This window comes from Oreochromis niloticus, linkage group LG2 (assembly GCF_001858045.2).
Source record: "Oreochromis niloticus isolate F11D_XX linkage group LG2, O_niloticus_UMD_NMBU, whole genome shotgun sequence".
Taxonomy (NCBI): Eukaryota; Metazoa; Chordata; class Actinopteri; order Cichliformes; family Cichlidae; genus Oreochromis; species Oreochromis niloticus.
The window spans coordinates 9,796,097-9,815,162 of NC_031966.2; the positions used below are offsets into that span (position 1 = coordinate 9,796,097).

General features: G+C 42.0%; 1 protein-coding gene across 2 annotated transcripts; it reads left to right on the plus strand.

The window, feature by feature from the left end:
• Positions 1-4,147: 4,147 nt before the first annotated feature.
• On the plus strand, positions 4,148-18,935 carry elp1 (elongator acetyltransferase complex subunit 1). Of its 2 annotated transcripts, XM_003443430.5 has the most exons (36): positions 4,148-4,281; positions 5,105-5,291; positions 5,730-5,882; positions 6,024-6,105; positions 6,329-6,409; positions 6,513-6,598; positions 6,680-6,870; positions 6,955-7,078; positions 7,175-7,268; positions 7,427-7,657; positions 7,740-7,910; positions 8,247-8,325; positions 8,414-8,569; positions 8,665-8,771; positions 8,950-9,053; positions 9,154-9,207; positions 9,294-9,399; positions 10,492-10,616; positions 10,946-11,019; positions 11,383-11,461; positions 11,725-11,804; positions 12,382-12,519; positions 12,692-12,777; positions 12,867-13,015; positions 13,438-13,561; positions 13,669-13,766; positions 15,314-15,515; positions 15,628-15,689; positions 15,820-15,882; positions 15,979-16,039; positions 16,142-16,255; positions 16,337-16,436; positions 16,536-16,663; positions 16,991-17,142; positions 18,570-18,648; positions 18,777-18,935. In XM_003443430.5, the coding sequence occupies exons 2-36, from the start codon at positions 5,142-5,144 to the stop codon at positions 18,842-18,844; spliced, it is 3,951 nt and encodes a 1,316-aa protein (XP_003443478.1). In that variant the 5' UTR covers positions 4,148-4,281; positions 5,105-5,141; the 3' UTR covers positions 18,845-18,935. The 2 variants fall into 2 exon arrangements, with proteins under 2 accessions (XP_003443478.1, XP_025765650.1); XM_025909865.1 differs by lacking the exons at positions 18,570-18,648; positions 18,777-18,935 and adding an exon at positions 17,910-18,547 and having other exon boundaries at positions 16,991-17,242.
• The last annotated feature ends 131 nt before the right edge of the window (positions 18,936-19,066 follow it).

The window sequence follows — 19,066 nt, forward strand, 5'->3', positions numbered from 1 at the left end:
TGCAAAGACATTATCCTGTGCGAATGACTTCTCCTGTGCAAAGAACACATTTCGCACAAACGGAGTCGCCTTAATTATTGTCTTATGCAAATTAGCAATTATCTTATGCAGATTACTTATTATCATATGCAAATGAGCTGTCTCGTGCAAATCAGTCACTCTCGTGCAAATGAGTTAATAACTTGTTATGATATAATAAATTGGTTTGCATGGTCTTTTCTTGTGAAAGAGTTATTGTCTTGTGTAGATAACGGTGTTTTAGCTACACTTGCCACAATTTATAATTCTTGCACATGGACATAACTGCTGTATAACACACTGCCTGTCTGTGAATTTCATTGTGTGGCCTTCAGGCAAAACTAAAACTTGACCAGCTGAGCTCTGGGGGTTGTGTGCATCTTTACTCAGCGGTTTTATAAATGCATGAGATGTTTTACTGTTCCAGTAAGATAAAAAATGTCACCTTATGGGATCTCAGGGGCTCCACAGATTTGTAAAAACTGAAAACATGGTAGAATAAATTCTGAAATCCCAAATAAAATATGTGAGGATGAAATCAGTTTCATGCTTTTGCTTCATGTGTGTTTCCTTTTTTCCCTTTCAGACCCTGAAGTAATTTTGAGTGTTTCCACTGGTTTGATGGTTCAGGTCACTAAGGTTCACAAAAAAAGGGATTATTTAATGCAGATGATATTATGAGATTTGCATATGATCTCATTGCCCTCCATCTCTCTTGGGCATTAAACAGCTGCAGCTCAGATTTGTCTTCTGACATTACTTCATACAGATGACATGATTTTTCTCCTCACATCAGCTCCTGAAACTCGTACAGTCGGCCCACGTGTTCTCTGTGAACTGAGGCCGAGCTGAAGTTTTTCCATCTGTGTTCATCGTGATGCTGATGACACCCCCGAATATCTCACACAGTCAGGGGTGGTTTTAACGGAGAGAAAAAAAAATCAGTGTTTGAAACACATTCATGCTTCCACATACTAAAAACCAAAAATGCTGCTAGGAACTCTAATTTAATTTTATTTGTCTAAATCTTTCCACCTCATGTGCTGAAGTAAATGAACAGGAATGGGCACCCCATCACCTTCTCCATCGCCCTTATATTTACTAAATCATACATAGAAACATCAGTATTCAATAAAGATTCAAGATTATGGTGGCCACAGAAGATCTGCTGACATGAAGTTATTCACTTTGCCTTTTTCTTCTAATCTAAAAAGAACAAAAAACATACACATTCACTGACTACTTTATTAGGTACAGCTGTTGAAGTATTTATTAACCTAAATATCTAATCAGCCACTCAGCCAATCACATGGCAGTACCCAATGCCTTTAGGCATGTAGACATGGTCAGGATAAACAGTTAATGTTCAAACCAAGCATCAGAATGAGGACAAAATGTGATTTAAGTGATATTTAATGTGGCATGGTTGTTTTTGAAAGACTGGCTGATCTGAGTATTTCAGAAACTGATGAAATAATTTTCCAGAGCAACCATCTATAAGGTTTACAGAGAATCTGAAAAAGAGAAAATATACAGTGAGAAGCAGTTTTCTGAGAAGAAGTGTCTTATTGATGCCAGAGGTCAGAGGAGAAAGGACGGGCTGATTCAAGGAAGGCAACAGTAACCACTAGTAAGTAAATAACCACTCATTCCAACCAAGGTATGCAGAAGAGCATCTTTGAATACATAACACGTCCAGCCTCGACGCACATGGACAGCAGCAGAAGATCACAGCGAGAGCAATTCCTGATGGCTAGGAACAAGAAACTGAGGCTAATGAGCCTCAGTTTCTGCTGGAACGTTCAGGATTTGATGCAAACAACATGAAATCATGGATCAGCGGTTCAGGCTAGAGCTGGTTGTGTGATGATGTGGGGGAGGTTGTCCTTTAGACTTTACCAACTGAGGATTGTTTAAACACCACTCCTCATCCAGCTGTTTATAACCACAGTGTAGCCATTGTCTGACGCCTGCTTCCACCAGGATGACGCACCATGTCACAAAGCTCAGATCATCTCAGACTGGTGTATTGAACATGACGATGAGTTCACTGTACTCAAACATCCTCCACAATCACCAGATCTCTGTCCAACAGAGCACCCTTGGACGAGCAGACCTACAAATCTGCAGTAACTGTGTGATGCTGTCGTGTCAACATGGACATGTAAAAAGTTAAGGAAGGTCTGAAGGCAAAAGAGGATTCCACATGGCACTAATAATGTGTACCTAATAAAGTGTCTGGTGTTTTATTTATGTATGTGTCAATAAAATTAAAGAGTAGATGATTCTCTGCTGGACAGATGTGCAGTATTATACAGAATTAGGGGATGTGAAATGATTTCCTGTATCTGTCATGTGCAGAATCACTCTGTTGGTGCTGCCTGTGGTGCAGAGGGTGGTCAGGATTCTGGACAGTTTCTTCACTGATCTCTTCTCCAGCACAGTGGACATTTAAGTCTCTTAGCATTTGTTTCCTCTGTTACTTTTGGGTTGCCATTCCAAATGGAAAAACATCACAAAGGCCCAGTGGCTTTGTTTGAAGTTACAGTTTTTCATCTTACTGGTCCATGAACTTAAATGACTTTGACATGTCCGTTCATGGCTTTAGGTCGCCCTTTACAAAAAAACCAAAAACAAAACAAAAAAGACTTTCTGTTTTCTGGGGTTAAATACTGTTATTTAACCCTATTTTAGTCAGATGTGATTTTATATCTGAATATCTGAAAGTGGAAACCACTCCACATTTAAACTCCCTGTGCACAAAGACATAACGTGTCCATGTCTGTGTGATAGCTGCTCTTCATTTCCCCACACAGCAGATTATCAGCAGCAAAGCATTGCAGCAGAAAATTTAAACCTGCTTGAGGAGATGTTTGGAGGAGTTTGGAGGAGGTGAACTGGACTGGAACTGGACCTCCAGGGTGGGCTTAAGTTGTTCCAACAAATGCGTCCTCAAATTTTCTAGATTTAAAAACAGCAGGAAGCAGGAAACTGCTGCTCTGGTTTTCATGAAGTGACTTTACAGATTATTCACTCTGACACTGATTTTTTCCACCAACTTCTCCCTCTGCTCCCCAGTGAAGCATCACAATAAAGATTTCTTCCAGATTTCTTTCTGAAGTGCCTACAGTTGCAGTTGATGAGGAGCCATTTTAGCATGGGAGTCTGTGGGAAGTGACTCACTTTTAGAGCCAGCCTCTTTAGTGGTGACTTCATTTCTCTGCCCCGGGGGGTGATGCTTGGCCTAGATGCTTTGGCAGTATTAACCACCGATAGAGCGTGGAGCTGTTTTAGAAACCTGCAGAGATCCTGGTGGGGTAGTAGGGGCAAAGGTGCAGGTTTGCTTTCATTTATAGTTACACTCTCAATAACAACTCAGTGTCATGGTCCCTCCTGTCCTTCAGGTGGGGTACCTGTCATTGTGAGTGTGGGTGATCTCTTTCAGTGGTGGGCGTGGTCCACCACAGTCGATGCAGTATATAAACCTGACTTCCACCAGACTTTTAACCTACTCGTCTAGTAGTGGACTTATCCGCTTCTGTAATGCCACTAGTATTATGCCCATCTGCAGCACTGTTGGTCTTGCAGAGGTGACAGCTTCTGGATGTTGCATGGGCTTAAATTTAAATTGTCTATACCTGAGAAGCAGAATATCTCACTTTTTGTGGGCATGATCCCTTGAAACATGTGGCTCACAAACAGATTTTGATCTGTGGAAGAAGGTTGGTTATTACCAGACCAAACAACAGCTGAAGGTTTAACAGGAACTACAACAGCAAGAGGAATACACTAGACTTTTAGTGCCCATTTATACGTACTGGAAGTTATAAAATGTAATTCAAATGAAAAACAAGTTAGTCTGTCTGTCGTATTCTCCGTGACAAAGCATTGCATATATCAGAATTTCAGACCAGCTCTTACAGTAATGTCTCAAGTTGTCCCCCACAGACCTAATTTTTGCACTGCATTTAGTTTGTGTCGTTTACAGATGATGCTTGGGTTACAATTAGTTTGAAATTTCTATAAAAACACAGAAAAACACACACGATTGTAATACATATGTGATAAAAGATCAATATCATTTTAACTTCTCCAGATTCAAAAGCCGTTCAGATTCCCTCCGCGTCGCTAGGGGGCGACATAGCCACCACTTCATGTTTTCGCGTCAGAGGTTAAAGGTTGTGAGTCTGACACCGCCACATGCATGTTGTTGATGTTTGATACTGGAGAGATTTTCCTTGCCTCGGCTTGTTTTTTTTCACGGTGGGTTTATTATTTTTGTTATCGTTTTATTTGGGGCTCGTAAATTTTCTTTAGTTTAAAGCAAGCTAGAACGTCTTGTTCCATTTTCGGACACCCTGTAGCCTCAGCGTCTTCATCACTCTCACACTGAGCAGCAAGTACTGGACAACAAACCAGCTGTTTAAAATGTTAAATGTCTTTAAAAAACTTTTGCCATCATCACATTTATTTATTTTACTGTTTATGCGTGAAAAACGTTCAGTCCTGACTCGGAAACCTTGCTAATAGCTTAATACGATTCCTTACATACGTAAATATTCCTTTAAGGAGGCTCGAAGTTATTTTCAAGCCTTTGAATAGTAATTAAACTCATGTGAAACAAGAATGTGTGTTTATATATTTAACGTTTATGAATCTGGAGAAATTTAAAGATTTAAACTATCCTTGATCAATACAGTTGCAGTGGTTCGTAAGTAACTCAGTATTGATGAGGATACATTATTTTTATTATTTTATTTTATAATTTGTTTGGGCGCTTTTAAGATTTGTTTCCTATCATAAGGCAAAACTAAAAATAACTTTTAATTTTCTGTTAAATGTAGAATTGTTCCTGCGTTATTTTTTCATATGTGATATTTTCTGTTTCTATTGTTTTTTTATGAGTGTACCATCTCATCTACATACATTTTAGACTTTCAATATAATAATGCTGGTTTAAAAGATAGGTAGAATGGATATGAGACTTTTCCAGTAAAACAAAACAAATGCAAAAGTCATTTTCTCCACATTGAGCATAGTTATTTATTTATTTTCTGCCTAATTTGTGCCAAATATACTGTGTCAGGTGACCTTTGGCCCTTGGAGGCAGATCCTGAGGTGAAATGAGGAATCTGAAACTTCTGAAGAGCCTTCGGAGCTCGGAGCTGCAGGGCCCAGGCTCGCCGCAGTGTTTCTCTGTGCGAGCGGACACCGGCTCGCTGCTTATCGCCTCTCAGTACTCCATCACAGAGTACGACCCCCGGACAGGCCAGGTGAGAAGCGATGATGTAACACTAACACACTGGAAATACTATGAAGGGCTGTTAATACTCAACAGGGTTTAGTTTGGCGTGATTCAGTGAGGAGACGGACGTGTTTAGAGTGTCCAAATTTGAATATGTAACAAGTAATAAAAGAAAAGGAGCAGCACTTTAATCAGAAAATGTCTTTGGTTTGATAATTATTATATTATTATTAATAAAATATTCAGATTCTTAAATATACGACAGTCTGATAATTGCCTCTATTTCTTTAGAGGAAGTGTGTTTGTTTGTGTCTATACAGCATTTATACATTTTTGCGTTGTTTGCAAGTGTAACATATATTTGCCTCAAGGTGTACCTGGAGTTTCTTCATACCTGTACTGTTTGGGACTTGAACAGGGTGTCTTTCTTATAAGCTTTCAGCTCTGCTCCGTTTTTCTTCGGCAGGTTGTCAGTGAAGCCTCTTTGACAGCAGACGGTTTCCTTCCAGAGGACGGCAGCGGGGTCGTGGTTGGACTTCAGGACCTGGCTGAACTGGAGTCTGCATGTTTGGCCACAGCAGGTGGTGATGTCGTCCTCTTTAACCTCAACACCTGCCAGGTTAGTAATGCTCAAAGTCAGACAGATTTTTAAAACTTGTGTCCCCTGTAAAATCTGAAGTTTGGTTCAAGCTCTGGTTTTGATCAGGCGGAAAGACGTTAGGACAGTCGGGATCCTCAGTTAGTGTGCTCTGATCCACAGCTGGAGTGCGTCGGCAGTGTCGATAGGGGCCTCACCTCGATGAGCTGGAGTCCTGATGAAGAGCTTGTCATTCTCACTACTGGTCAGTATGTTATATAATAGTCAGAAATGCTGATGATTTCCATAGTGAGCAATATTTCTTAGATCACAGATGAAGTGTTCAGAATTTCTTGTAAGATAAACCAAAATGGTCAGTATTTGGACATTTTTTTTTAAAATTTTGTGACACATCATAGCTTAGGTAATTATTAATCATACACAGTTATAGGTGTTGTGGTTGAGTCACTAGTGTTTTGTGTTCACAGGCCAGGAAACGATCATCATGATGACTAAAGACTTTGAGCCGATCACAGAGGTTGGAATCCACCAGGACGATTTTGGTGAAGGTACGGTGACTCTAAATAAATTAGTGGTCTCCCAGCTGAGTATCAGGAGCTACTCAGGTTCACCAGACGGTGATGTGCTCACCCACATAAATTTGTTTTGCAGGGAAGTTCATCACTGTGGGTTGGGGGAAGAAGGAGACTCAGTTTCATGGCTCAGAGGGCAAACAGGCAGCACAGAGGAAGATCCAGGTCCCTTTTAATTACTCAAATATTTGAGTTTATAAAAAGAAACTGTAAAGTCAAGTTGATGATTTGATCATGTGCCTGCAGGAAGTGCAGCCTGCTGTATCTTGGGATGACCACAGGCCGCGGGTGACGTGGCGAGGGGACGGGCAGCTTTTTGCCGTCAGTGCCATCTGTCCCCAAACTGGGGCCAGGAAGGTCCGAGTCTGGAACAGGGAGGGTGTCCTGCAGGCCACCAGCGAGCCCATCAACGGCCTGGAGCAGGCGCTCTGCTGGAAGTAAGTTAGTTCATTAGTTTTCCCTCTTTCTCTCTCTGGAGAACTTTTATAAATCTGAAGCGCACTTATTGTTGTGTGCTTCAGACCTTCGGGCAGCCTGATAGCGAGCACTCAGCGCCATCCCAACAAGCACAGCGTGGTGTTCATGGAGAAGAATGGGCTGCTGCACGGAGACTTCGCTTTGCCGCTCAGTAAAGTCCAAGCCAAGGCATGCTCATCGTAATCACTCTGTCTGCACAAACACTGCAGTTTATGATCCAGTGGAAAGTTTAATCTGATCATTGCACTGTGTTTGTGCTTTTAGGTGAAGGAGCTGCTGTGGAACAGTGACTCCGCTGTTTTAGCCGTTTGGTTGGAGGACATGAGTGCTGGAGAGGACGGGCAGGTCAACACTTACAGTAAGTTCACCATCAGATTTAGTGAACAGATGCCACCAGCTGCAAACTCATTTATGTTAAGAAGCAGGAACAGGAAAAATACCGTTAACGTGGAGAGTGTTGCATGTTGTAGTCAGTCAGAAAATCAGGAAACAAAAAAAAATCTCTTCACTCTGCAGTCCAGCTGTGGACGGTGGCAAACTACCACTGGTATCTGAAGCAGAGTCTGGAGTTTGGACCGGACCCTCAGAAGGCGCCGGTCTGTGTCTGCTGGGACCCTGAGCGTCCCCTACGGCTCCATGTGGTGACCCGGAGCTGGACCAGTATCACCTACGACTGGGGCTGGACGACAGAACGGAGCACCGGACTGGACGCCACTGACAACGCCAGCGTGGCTGTGATCGATGGAGGTGAGAGTCAATGAAAGACGAGAGGGTGCTCAGTTGTAGATTTATTCCAGTATGGTGTTAAGATTTACCAAAATCCCCTCAGAAAAAATCTTGGTGACGACCTTCCGGCAGTGTGTGGTTCCTCCTCCCATGTGTTCCTTCGAGCTCCAGTTAAAATCACCGGTTAACCAGGTGACCTTTCTGTGCCAGCCTGAGGGAACCAATCAGCTGGCAGCATTCACCGCCGATGGACAGATTTCAGTCTACACCCAAGGTGGCTTAATAACAACAAATTAATCTATTCATTTTCCTTCAGAAAAAAAGTTGAAGTTTTAGGATTCATGTAGTTTTAGAATTTAACACCTGGATTTGAAATCTATTCATCAAATGCATAAAAGTGATGTTAACTTGATGTTAAAGCCAGAGAGCGTTTACTTTATTTTTATTTTCTGAAATAAAAATGAAACTTCTAAATTTAAGTGAAAATACAAACTACTTAAAAGAAAAAATCATAATACCTAAAGTTTTATGGCTAGAAGAAGACCTATGTGACTGAGTCTTAAATTTTTTTGTCTCATAAACATGACTTCATCTTTCTGCATGATTCCAGATTCAGGAGAAAAATCAGACAAATCAGCAGATGGGTTCAGGGTTGTGTCTCATCCTCTCATCCTGCAGAAATCATTCAGGTAACACAGCCTTCAGACACACATTCTCATTTTCTTCACCTGATTAGGCTGTTTCTACAGTTTCCCCAGATTTTTCTCCCTCCTGCAGACCGGCAGTTCTTCAGGATGTTCCTCTGGCTCTGCGGCAGCTGCTGTGGCTGCAGGATGAGCTGTTTTTGGGTGTCAGTCCTGGTCTGCTGCCAACCTCCTCCACTCTGTTGATGCTCCACCCCAGTCAGGATGCTGGTGATACCCTCACTGTCAGGTCTGCAAACTAAGAAACCTCCTGCAGCCACATAAAGCTTGTAGATTTCACAGATGTCATTAACAAATCTTTCTAATACTGATTTTCTTCCTCAGGTCTGAGGTGGAAGTGGACGGTGTTGTGGTCAGTGTGGTTCATTCCTCTCAGACAGGAACTGTGGCCCTGCAGCTGGAGGATGGACGGATCAGGAAACTGATCTGGGGTCAGCAAATGTACCTTTATTCGTGCGTTTTAGCAACTGATCCATGGGGTGGGGGGTTAATTTTCATTTTTTAATTTTTCTGACATGTTGATACCTTCCTTTGAAGCTTGTTGTACATGTAAGGAAGCTGTATCAGTTTACATGAATAAATGTTTTATTTCTGTACATTTCTGTGTAGACTGTCAAGAGCCATCAGTGGAGGACTGGCAAGACTCCAGCGGCTGCAGCATCAACTTTCCTGTTCCCTGTGTCCAGATGGCCCTCTGCAGCATCAGTGGAGAGGTAGAAACTCACCAGCATATAATTAATTACATGAGTAATTATGTCTAAGTTCTAGTCTGCAGGCCTGATGCTTGTGTATGCTTTTGCTTTCCATCCTCAGGAATATTTGCTCGGCTTGACGGAGAGATCCCACCTATATGCTGGAGACTCAGAGGTCTGCATTTTTTTCTTGTTTCATTGGCAGTGAAGAAGCAGCAGAGCTTTTTAGAAATGTGTGCATTTATCTCTGCTTACTTTCAGCTCGCCTCTAGTGTTTCTTCCTTTGCAATTTGCAACGACTTCCTCCTCATCACCACGCACTCACACACATGCCGATGCCTCCAGCTGAGCACGCTCACAGTCAAAGGTGGGAGTTTTTCCTCCTCTTAATAGGCCTTAGAGACCAGGTGCTGTATGAAATGTGAAAGTAACAATCATGATAGTTGATGACCTGTTGGATAGAAGCCTCCGAGTGTTTTCAGTGTCATCATCTTGGTGTTTTAATATTGCACACTGGCTGTGTGATCATTCTGTGGTTTATCTAACAAGGACCATAATTTACTAAATGAACTTGAAAATAGTGCTTTGAGCTCATAAACCTGTCAGTAAGTGTTTACTGAGGCTGGGGGACGGTTGGAAGTGAGGGGACTGAAGATTGTCTACTCAAACACTTCTATGTGCTCAGAAACCTTTTAGCTATTAGCCTCCAGACACTTCCCCCTTAGGCTCCAATCTCAACCTTGTCCCGGGGAGGCTAAGGCCTGATTATCGTGTGGTCTTTTTCTAATGTTATTGTTCTTCTATTATTGAAAAATTCAAAAACTGCAGTGAAAAAGTAGCGGGAAATGTGCAGGATGAATTGACGGCACTGAACAAACTCATCACTGTAGTTGTGGGCTGTGCTGACTCGGAGTGTAGTAATATTTCTCGAGAGGCGCACGTCAGGTTACAGCGTAGATTTCCCGCTTAAGCATAAATCCCTGCTAACTGTGCATCGTAATTGGCGTGGTTCTTAGTTGGAAAAGAGCCCACTGTGGGTCAAGGATGATTTGTTGCCACAGGTGGAGGAGTTTAAGTATCTTTGAGGTCTTATTTTCTTAACTGAGGGAAAAGCAGAGTGGGTGATGGACAGACAGATCAGTCTGTAGTACAGATGCTATACTGGTCTGTTGTAGTGAAGAGGGAGCTGAGCTAGAAACGTACTACTCCATCTGTGTTTAATCTATGATCCATGTTTCTACATGGATCACATATAAATGTTCACCTACCGCCGTGAGCTCTGGCTGTTGACTGTAAGAATGAATCGCCAATACACTCAAATGGGTTTCTTTTTTCTCTTCAGCTGCTATCATTAGCTTTGTTGTCCGTAACATAAACATCTGTTTTTCATTTACTGAGCAACGTATTCTTGTTTGGTGTGTAACAGTGATGGTGAGCTGAGTGAACTTTGACCCCACAGGGTTGCAGGCGGCTCTAGCCTCTGATGGCGGTCAGAATGATCAGAATGATGAGACGCTTAGGCGAGTGGAGAGAGGATCCAGGATCGTGACTGTGGTGCCACAAGACACCAGAGTGATTCTGCAGGTCACACACGCACTTTCTTACCTCGACACACACACACACACACACACACACACACACACACACACACACACACACACACACACACACACACGTTGCGTATTCCTATCTTGTTTTGGTAAGTGATCTAGCCACTTACCCAAACCTTCAAAAATGAATACCTGACCCTAAACCTAACCATAACCCGATTGTAACCCTCACACTAAAACCACATTTTGAGTCTCAAAAATGCTTTCAGACTTGTGGGGATTGGGATTTTTGGTCCTCACAAGTATATGAATACACGCTCTCACACACCCACACTCTCTCTGATTTAACTTGTGTCCATCCAGATGCCTCGTGGGAATTTGGAGACCATACATCACAGAGCGCTGGTGCTGGCTCAGCTCAGGAAGTGGCTGGATAGGTGCGTTTGAGATCGTCTTGTTGTGCTCTTTTAGAGCTGCGTTTCCCATAGTGACGTCTGATATCCAGAGCCAAGACTAAACATTTTACACTAAATCATAAAAATGAGACGTGTTTGTGTAGATGGTGGCCTTCTTTTTTTACATTTTTGGTCCTTTTTATTCACTGATTTTACCTTTTAAAATGTATATATTCTTTTTGTTGGTATGGCTAAAATTTAATTTTTTTTTCGGTTTGTTGCTATGAAACTGTTGGAAGAATTTAAAACCTCTTTTTAAAAAAACAACAACTTTTAATTAATTAATTAAATCTTATAAATTATCTGTTAAGACTGAAAACATTAAACTTGTTTTTTTATAACCAGTTTGAAATTCAGAGACGCTTTTGAATGCATGAGGAAGCTGAGGATCAACCTGAACTTCATTTATGATCACAACCCAAAGGTTTGTTCTGCGTCTTTATCTGTAGTTTTATAACTTTTTATTTTCTTTTAATGTTCAGAGCAGGCAGTTTATTTAAAATGAAGCTGAAGTTTATAGTAATATCTGCTATTAGTCACCAAAAGTGATAAGAATATATTGCAAAGCCAGAGGAGCTGCAGGAGGTTTCTGAGCTTAGACACTGAAAGAGGGACGGATGGGTGGATGCGTCTAAGCTATAACAAGGCTGTGAATGAGTAAAAATAATGTGTCATTTTTCTTCAAAGGCTTTCCTGGAGAACATAGAGACCTTCATCAAACAGCTCAGCTCCATCAACCACATCAACCTCTTCCTCACTGAACTCAAGTAAGACTTTTCAAAGAGGTCAGAGGAATACATTCTCACCTTAAAAGAAAAATGACTCTATGGTGTGACATCACCTGCTGATTTTACTGCATTTTAAAGACTTGGCATCAAGTCCACTTTTTTAGCCACAGATGCCTGCTAATTTGTACTAACTGATTAATTAAAATACTAGAATTTAATAAAGCTGAAAATACTGGATGTTCGTTCCCATTGAGTCATATTATTTGTTTGATCCTTTGTTTGTGGGTTTTCTCCGGGTACTCCAGCTCCCTCCCACAGCCCATAGACTTGCATATTGGTTTAACTGGTGACTGTAAATTGGCTATAGGTGAAAAGATGGATGCCTGGATCAAAGCAGTTTTGTATCAGGCTGTAAACATGTTTATTTTTGCTGTAAAGAGATTTTAACATGGGAGTCTGCGGGGACTGACTCACTGCTGGAGCCTCAAGTGGACATTATAGGAACTGCAGTTTCTTATTATTTCTGCATTTGTTTGACCTTAAATCCCTGAAGGTTGCAGCTTGTTTTTGATTTTGATTTTTAAAAAAATAGTTTTCTCTTCCGTTTTTTACTCAGAGAGGAGGATACGACCAGTAGTATGTACCCCCGTTCTGAAAGCAGTCCGGTCCAGCCTCAGCCTGCCTCAAAGCAGAAGAAAGTGGACGTGGTGTGTGATGCTTTACGGAGTGTCATGGAATCAATGGATCCAAACAAGTCAGTGAAATCTTTTTTTTTTTTTCTTAAATGATAGTAAACATATTAATGTAACAAACTTTACTATTTGGGATCTTAAAATAGCTGAAAGTAAAACTAGGAAGGATCAGAAATGTTCAGTAATTGGATCATTAGATGGGAGCAGTGGGACATAAAACGATTCTCCTTTCAGGTACTGTCTGTCCATCCTTACGGCTCATGTGAAGAAGACTATTCCTGAGCTGGAAATTGCTCTCCAGAAGGTCCACGAGCTTCGAGGTGAGCACACCTCAGACCCATCGATGACCTTTCTGTCTGTACTCGCTCTGTTTCTTCACTCAGTGCTCTGTGTGTGCATTCCTATTTAGAGAACCCTCCTAAAGCTCCTGGTGCTGTGAGTGCTGAGGAGGCGTTAAAGTACCTCCTCTTCCTCGTCAATGTCAACGACCTTTATGACTACTCGCTGGGAACATACGACTTTGACCTCGTACTCATGGTGGCGGAGAAATCCCAGAAGGTAGGAGACTGCAGGGGGAGAGGAAACACCAGACTTTGTGTTTTTTAACTCACTTTACCTCAGTGCCATGAAATACTTTGTACTTTATACAGAATCGGTGATAGTGAGATCAGTAAATAAGTTCGTGGATATTTCTAATAATGATATACCATTTGATATTTTTTACTTTTCAAACATTAAACAGGAGACTTTAATGCTCTGAGAGCCTGTGGTGTAATCAGGGGAAAGAGTATCAGTAAATTTGGTGTGAATTAAAGACTTTTCCATATCCAAAGTTTTGAGATCTTCATATTTCGAGCAGCCATATGCAACAGCAGAAAGGGTCATCTTTCACATTGTTTATAGAGTAAGAATAGAGCTGATTTATGGTGCCTCTGTTCTTTCGGTCGTTCTAATTGATTCTATCTCCTCAATCCCTGCAGGACCCCAAAGAGTACCTGCCTTTCTTGAACATGCTGAAGAGCCTGGAGCCAAACTACCAGCGCTACACCATCGACAAACACCTGAAGCGCTACAGAAAGGCCCTGCACCACCTCAGCAAGTGTGGTCAGTCCGCTTGTGCCTGTCCGCTTGGTCTTATTTTACTGAGAGTTGCTATTTTTGGAAACTCTGCCAGAATCTTTTTAAGTTACATGATGAGTGTTTTTGTACAGGAGAGGAACATTTTCCTGAAGCTCTGCAGCTCGTGAAGGAACAGAAGCTCTACAGTGAAGCTCTGAGACTGTACTCAGCAGACAGCGCTCACTACAAGGTACGCAGACAGCTCAGGACTGTTTCAGGTCCGTGTCGAGCCGAACCCAAACACTGCAACATGACACATGCATTCATGACACTGATCATAGTTTTTCAAATCACTAATACCAGGAATGACAAACATACACCCCCAGAAGGGTTTAGTCTGGCGCATAGGATGGTTTTGCAGAAAAAAATGGAAAATAAAATGGCATAAATTTGCACAGGAAGCTGTGTGGTAAAATCATCATGGATAAATCACGATGAAATTGGCTGTCTGAGCTGTTTATTATTTCCAGGCCAAAGGTCTGACTCTTTGTCAGTTTTACAGCCTTCTGTCTGACAAAGACATCCCACATTGTCTGCCATGCCACACCAAAGTCAGGTGGTTAAACCCAAAAGAGCTGTGCTGATGGGGCTCTTTGATTTACTACAGTGGAAGTTCTTTGTAATGACTGGATGAATGTGGGAAAACTGAGGCATTTTGTTGAGATTGTGCTTGTTTTTCCCAGACTCAAGTTTTATAAAAGATAATTTATTAAATGTGAAATTTGTCAGTGTTGTGTTCTCAGTCATCCACAGATCTGGAGTGAAACACTTGAAATGTTTCACCTCATACAGCTGTAAACACTGATGGAGAGTCTTGGGTATTTAACCCCTAGCAGGGTTGTCCCCTTGTATGCTGTGCAGTGCAGGGAGGAGCGCTTGGACCTTTTACATAGGAGAGACTGAACAGCCACGGCACAAAATGAGGCCCACGACTCAGATGTACTCTCCTCTTTCCTTTAAGTGCAGATGGTTTACATATTGGACTGAGTAGACACGACACATGGTTTAAGTAAAAGAGGCCATGTAGATCCACTGTGATTGACCATCATCAAACAGAGGTGGTGGTCTTCAACATCAGCTGACAGTGTTGAAGTATAACACAGACTTGAGATGCTTTACCAGGCGATTTGGCCCCCACTCACATCTTGACCCATGTGACTTTAATTGCTCGTGATGGCATGATGGGGAAATGTCTGACAGAGTGTTCACACCGTGGCCTCTGTGACTGCAGTGAGCCACGTCTTGGGTTACTTGAGATTCAATTTGAGTCAAAGACAGCGAAGCCTTTTGGATGAAAGCTGGACAGATCTTAAGACATTAAATGTAAAAGTTTTTTTTAAAATGTAAAGAAAAGGAGAACAATTTAAAAAAGGTTTGATTTGTCACATATTGGTTATTATGAGAGGTAATTTAAAGAAGAAAAATCGGACTACAAACGTCTTGAAAACAAGAAAGCACTGAGCACAGTCTAATGAATGAAATTAACACAATTATTATTTTGCATTCTTCGATAATCAAACCTCATTTTAAATCTCACTGTGGCACTTAAGCTGTGAATAAGGTCATACACATAATTTCAGGTTAGCTTGCCAGTTTGGCTAACATTAGCAGTGCTAGCAGCAGCCACCTTTCCACTTAAGTCCACTCACCCATAGAATGCGCTCACCTGTTCACCCGGCCTTGTGTTTATATGCCAGTTCATTTTGACACCCTTTACCTTTGCTCTTTGACCTCAAGACACTGAGCTGTGCCTACGCCGAGCACCTGGTGGAGCAGCAGCAGGCGGAGCAGGCCGGCCTGCTCCTTTGGCGATGTGGAGAGCCAGCACGGGCCCTGCAAGCTTTTGCCACCAGCTCCAGCTGGAGGAATGCCATCTGCGTGGCGCAGCAGATACCGCTACCACCCGACCAGTTAGCTCTGCTGGCCAGAGACCTGGCAGGTAATCATGAGAACTGGTGGTCATGTGACCTGGAGATTGAAGTGGAAAGTCGAGAAGCCACATTGCTGCTGGATTATATTTCCAGTAAATTTTCTGCTTTGTTCCTTTGTAGAGAAGCTGAATGAACAGAGGCGCTACTCAGAAGCTGCTCTGCTGTTGGACCAGTATGCTAAAGTAAGCTCTTCTGCAGCCATGACCAACCTGAGAAATTCTGATACAGCTAAAGATCATCCAGCAGTGCAGCACTTCCTGCCTGCAGCTGCTAGCCAAGGTCTAAATGCCTGATTTTTCTTTGTTCCAACAGGACTGTGAGGAAGCCATCTTAGCTCTAATCACTGGGGCATCCTGGGAGGAGGCGCTCCGATTGGTCAGTAAATAAACCGCCATCTCTTGGGCCTTTTCACTTTGCCTTCACCTTTCTTTTTACACAGTAGAACACAAATATTTCTTCTGCCTGCCTCAGATTTACATGCACAACAGACAGGACATCACTGAAACCAACCTGAAACCCGCCATATTAGAAGGTAGGAGAAGTTCACTCTCTTATTTTATTGAACCATGCTACTAAGAAAGAGGGCAGCCATACAAAGAGGGTATTGTCTTATCAAGTTGATGTTTTCCATCAGCTGTAAATACCCAAACCTCCTTCCTGGAGGCTCAGATTGGGACTTTCACCCGACACAAGACCCGGCTGGCTGTGGTTCGAGAGCAGAAAGAGAAAGCCAGACTGGAAATGCTCGGTGAGAATCGGACTGAATTAGCGGTTTTTGTGTTATCTGGCGTGAACGTGTTGTGACCCGATCTTTTGTCCGCCTCACCAGACGAAGACGGTCCAGACTGTGCTGACGCTGAGCTTTACTCTGAAGCCAGCAGTGTGATGACCAATTCCAAATACTCTCACAGTAACTCCCGCATCTCCTCGTAAGCCAGACGCTTCCACCTTAAGAGTTTGTTTTTAAGCGTAGCCCAGCTGGAAAATACTTCAGCTTTGTTACTGATGGAATGTTTGTCAATGTGCAGGAGATCATCGAAGAACCGGCGGAAAGCAGAGAGAAAGAAGCTCAGCTTGAAGGAAGGAAGCCCAATGGAGGACAGAGCACTGATGTTCGCCCTGGCTGAGATCATCACCACTGTGGACAAGATGAGAGGTACGACTATGAAACAAAACCATCAGTAAACAGTTGTGTTTGTCCACATTTAGTGCTGCTCCCCTTCACGTGGAAGACAGTCTGCACACATGCACACCGGGACAGGTTTTTCTTTATAATCATTCCTCTTGTTTGAACTCTACATCAAAAGATTAATTCCTGGTCTGACTTGGTGTGCAATTTAAACATAATAAGTAGAAAAGTTTCACTGCTCACATGGACACGTGTTATTTTAATACAGAATTCAAGACTTGTATAAGTCACTGTGCCTTTCAGTGATGTTACATCCATCTAGGTGAAACCTTATTTGTTCCCTCCCTCTGACAGAGGAAGTCCACAACCTGCTGAAGGTGTTGGTGCTGTTCCAGTTTGACAAACAGGCAGAAAAGCTGCAGCTGACCTACGATGAAGCTCTGCAGATGATGGAGGCAGCAGTTCCTGAGGTGTGGCCTGAAGGCCTGCAGACCAGCCAAGCCCCGGTAAATATAGTTCTTATCATTGTCTTTAACAGTCTTTCTGTACATTTGACTTTTTGCATTAGTATGGATCTAAAGATGTAAGAACTTAAATGAATCTTAAATACTAGAGGTGGGGGAAAAAATCGATACTGTGTAGTATCGTGATATTTTGTTTGCTAATAATGTATCGATACAGGGACAGCAGAAATCGATATTTTGTTACAAAAGTTTTTGTGGAGCTGATCAACATGCTCTGAAGTCAGAGCATGTTGATCAGCTCCTTTTTCTGAGCAAGAATCCTGACATTCCTTCACTGTCCAAATGTGTTTAACTTTTTTTTTATGGCAGCAATAAACATGACAGTTTGCTTATTTTAATTTAAGACATGTTTTATTTTAATTAAGTTTAAAACTTTTTTATTTAATGTAAAATAATATTTTATTTTAATTTACTTTCAAATTCTTCAGTTGCTGAAGGGGTTGCATAGTTTTCACAAATTGCATAGTTCAGAATAGCCATAATTGTACCAGATGGTTGCATTCAGTTAAGTTGGACTAGACCGTAATACAAACCGTTCAGTTTGTCAACAATAAAACTGACTGAAATGAGAGAAAGACTGAGTGTGAGACTTTGCTATTAGATAAAATGAATATTAATAAAGTTTACCTTTATGTACAGAATCTGAATATCGCAAAATATTTTAAAAAATTGCAATAATATCGTATCGTGTGGTAAGTATTGTGATAGTATCGTATCGTGGGATGTATGGTGATTCCCACCTCTATTAAATACCCTACCCTAAGAGGACCTCTATGAAAGAGAACAAATAAAGGGAGCAGTTCACCCTGCCTGGGATAAGGGGGGTTCGCACTATTCATATAAGCGCTATACAAATGCAGGCCATTTTACTATTCCTTCCTGATAAGATGTATGGCAGGGTACTGGAGAGGAGGTCTGTCCATTAGTGGAACATCAGATTCAGGTTTTCTTCCTGATTGTGGAACGCTGGACCAGCTCTTTATCCTCTTGAGGATATTTGGAGTGTGTAGGAGTCGACATGTGTTTTGCGGACATTGAGAAAGGATTCTAACACGCTTCTTGGAGGAATCTGTGGTAGGGACACAGAGTCGAGTTGTTACTCCTCCACATCGAAGGAGCCAGATGAAGTGGTTCGGCATCTGACTGTGATGCTACCTAGGTGACATGTCCTACCGGGATGAGGTCATAGGATAGACCCAGGACACGCTGAAGAGTCATGATGGAGCATCATTGGTGTTTATTAATTTGCAGTGTATCACTCAGGGTGTAGGTACAGCTCAGTGGGTTGAGCAGACGACTGCAGATGCCAGGGTTCGATTCTGCTCCGGGCCTTTTCCTGCCTGCTCCACTGACCTGTCATAAGAATGACAAAGGCCAAAAATAAATCTTAAACTTTTCCTGCTCTGCAGCTCACTGGGCCAAACTCCACTGCAAACAGCATCATGGCTTCTTTCCAACAGCAGCAGAGACCAGCAGCTTCACAGCAAGGTCAGCAGAATTTGTTTCTTTAGTCAGTCGCTTCTCTTCTCCTTAGTTTGACCTTTTTAGTCAGATAAATATTAAATGCCACCATTTAAATTTTTCTCTTATTGTTTCCCATCTTTTCCCCTCCGTAGACGCCGAGGTCCCGACCGCTCCAAAGATGAGAAACGGTGTCAAGTGGAAGCTGAGTGTTCTGAAGTGAATTAGTTTTGTTTTTAATTTTAATTTTTAACTGTAAGGTCAAATACTAATCATGTAATAAATAAAGACTGTTATTGACTTCTCTTATAAAATGTGTTCATTCTCTTGAGCTCAAAGAAAACAATATGACATCACATACATTTTTTTTCCCCAGAAATCAGAATAATTAATGTGGCTTCCGCTGCAGACTGTTTCCTAAGTTGCTCTGCTGCTCCACAGCAGA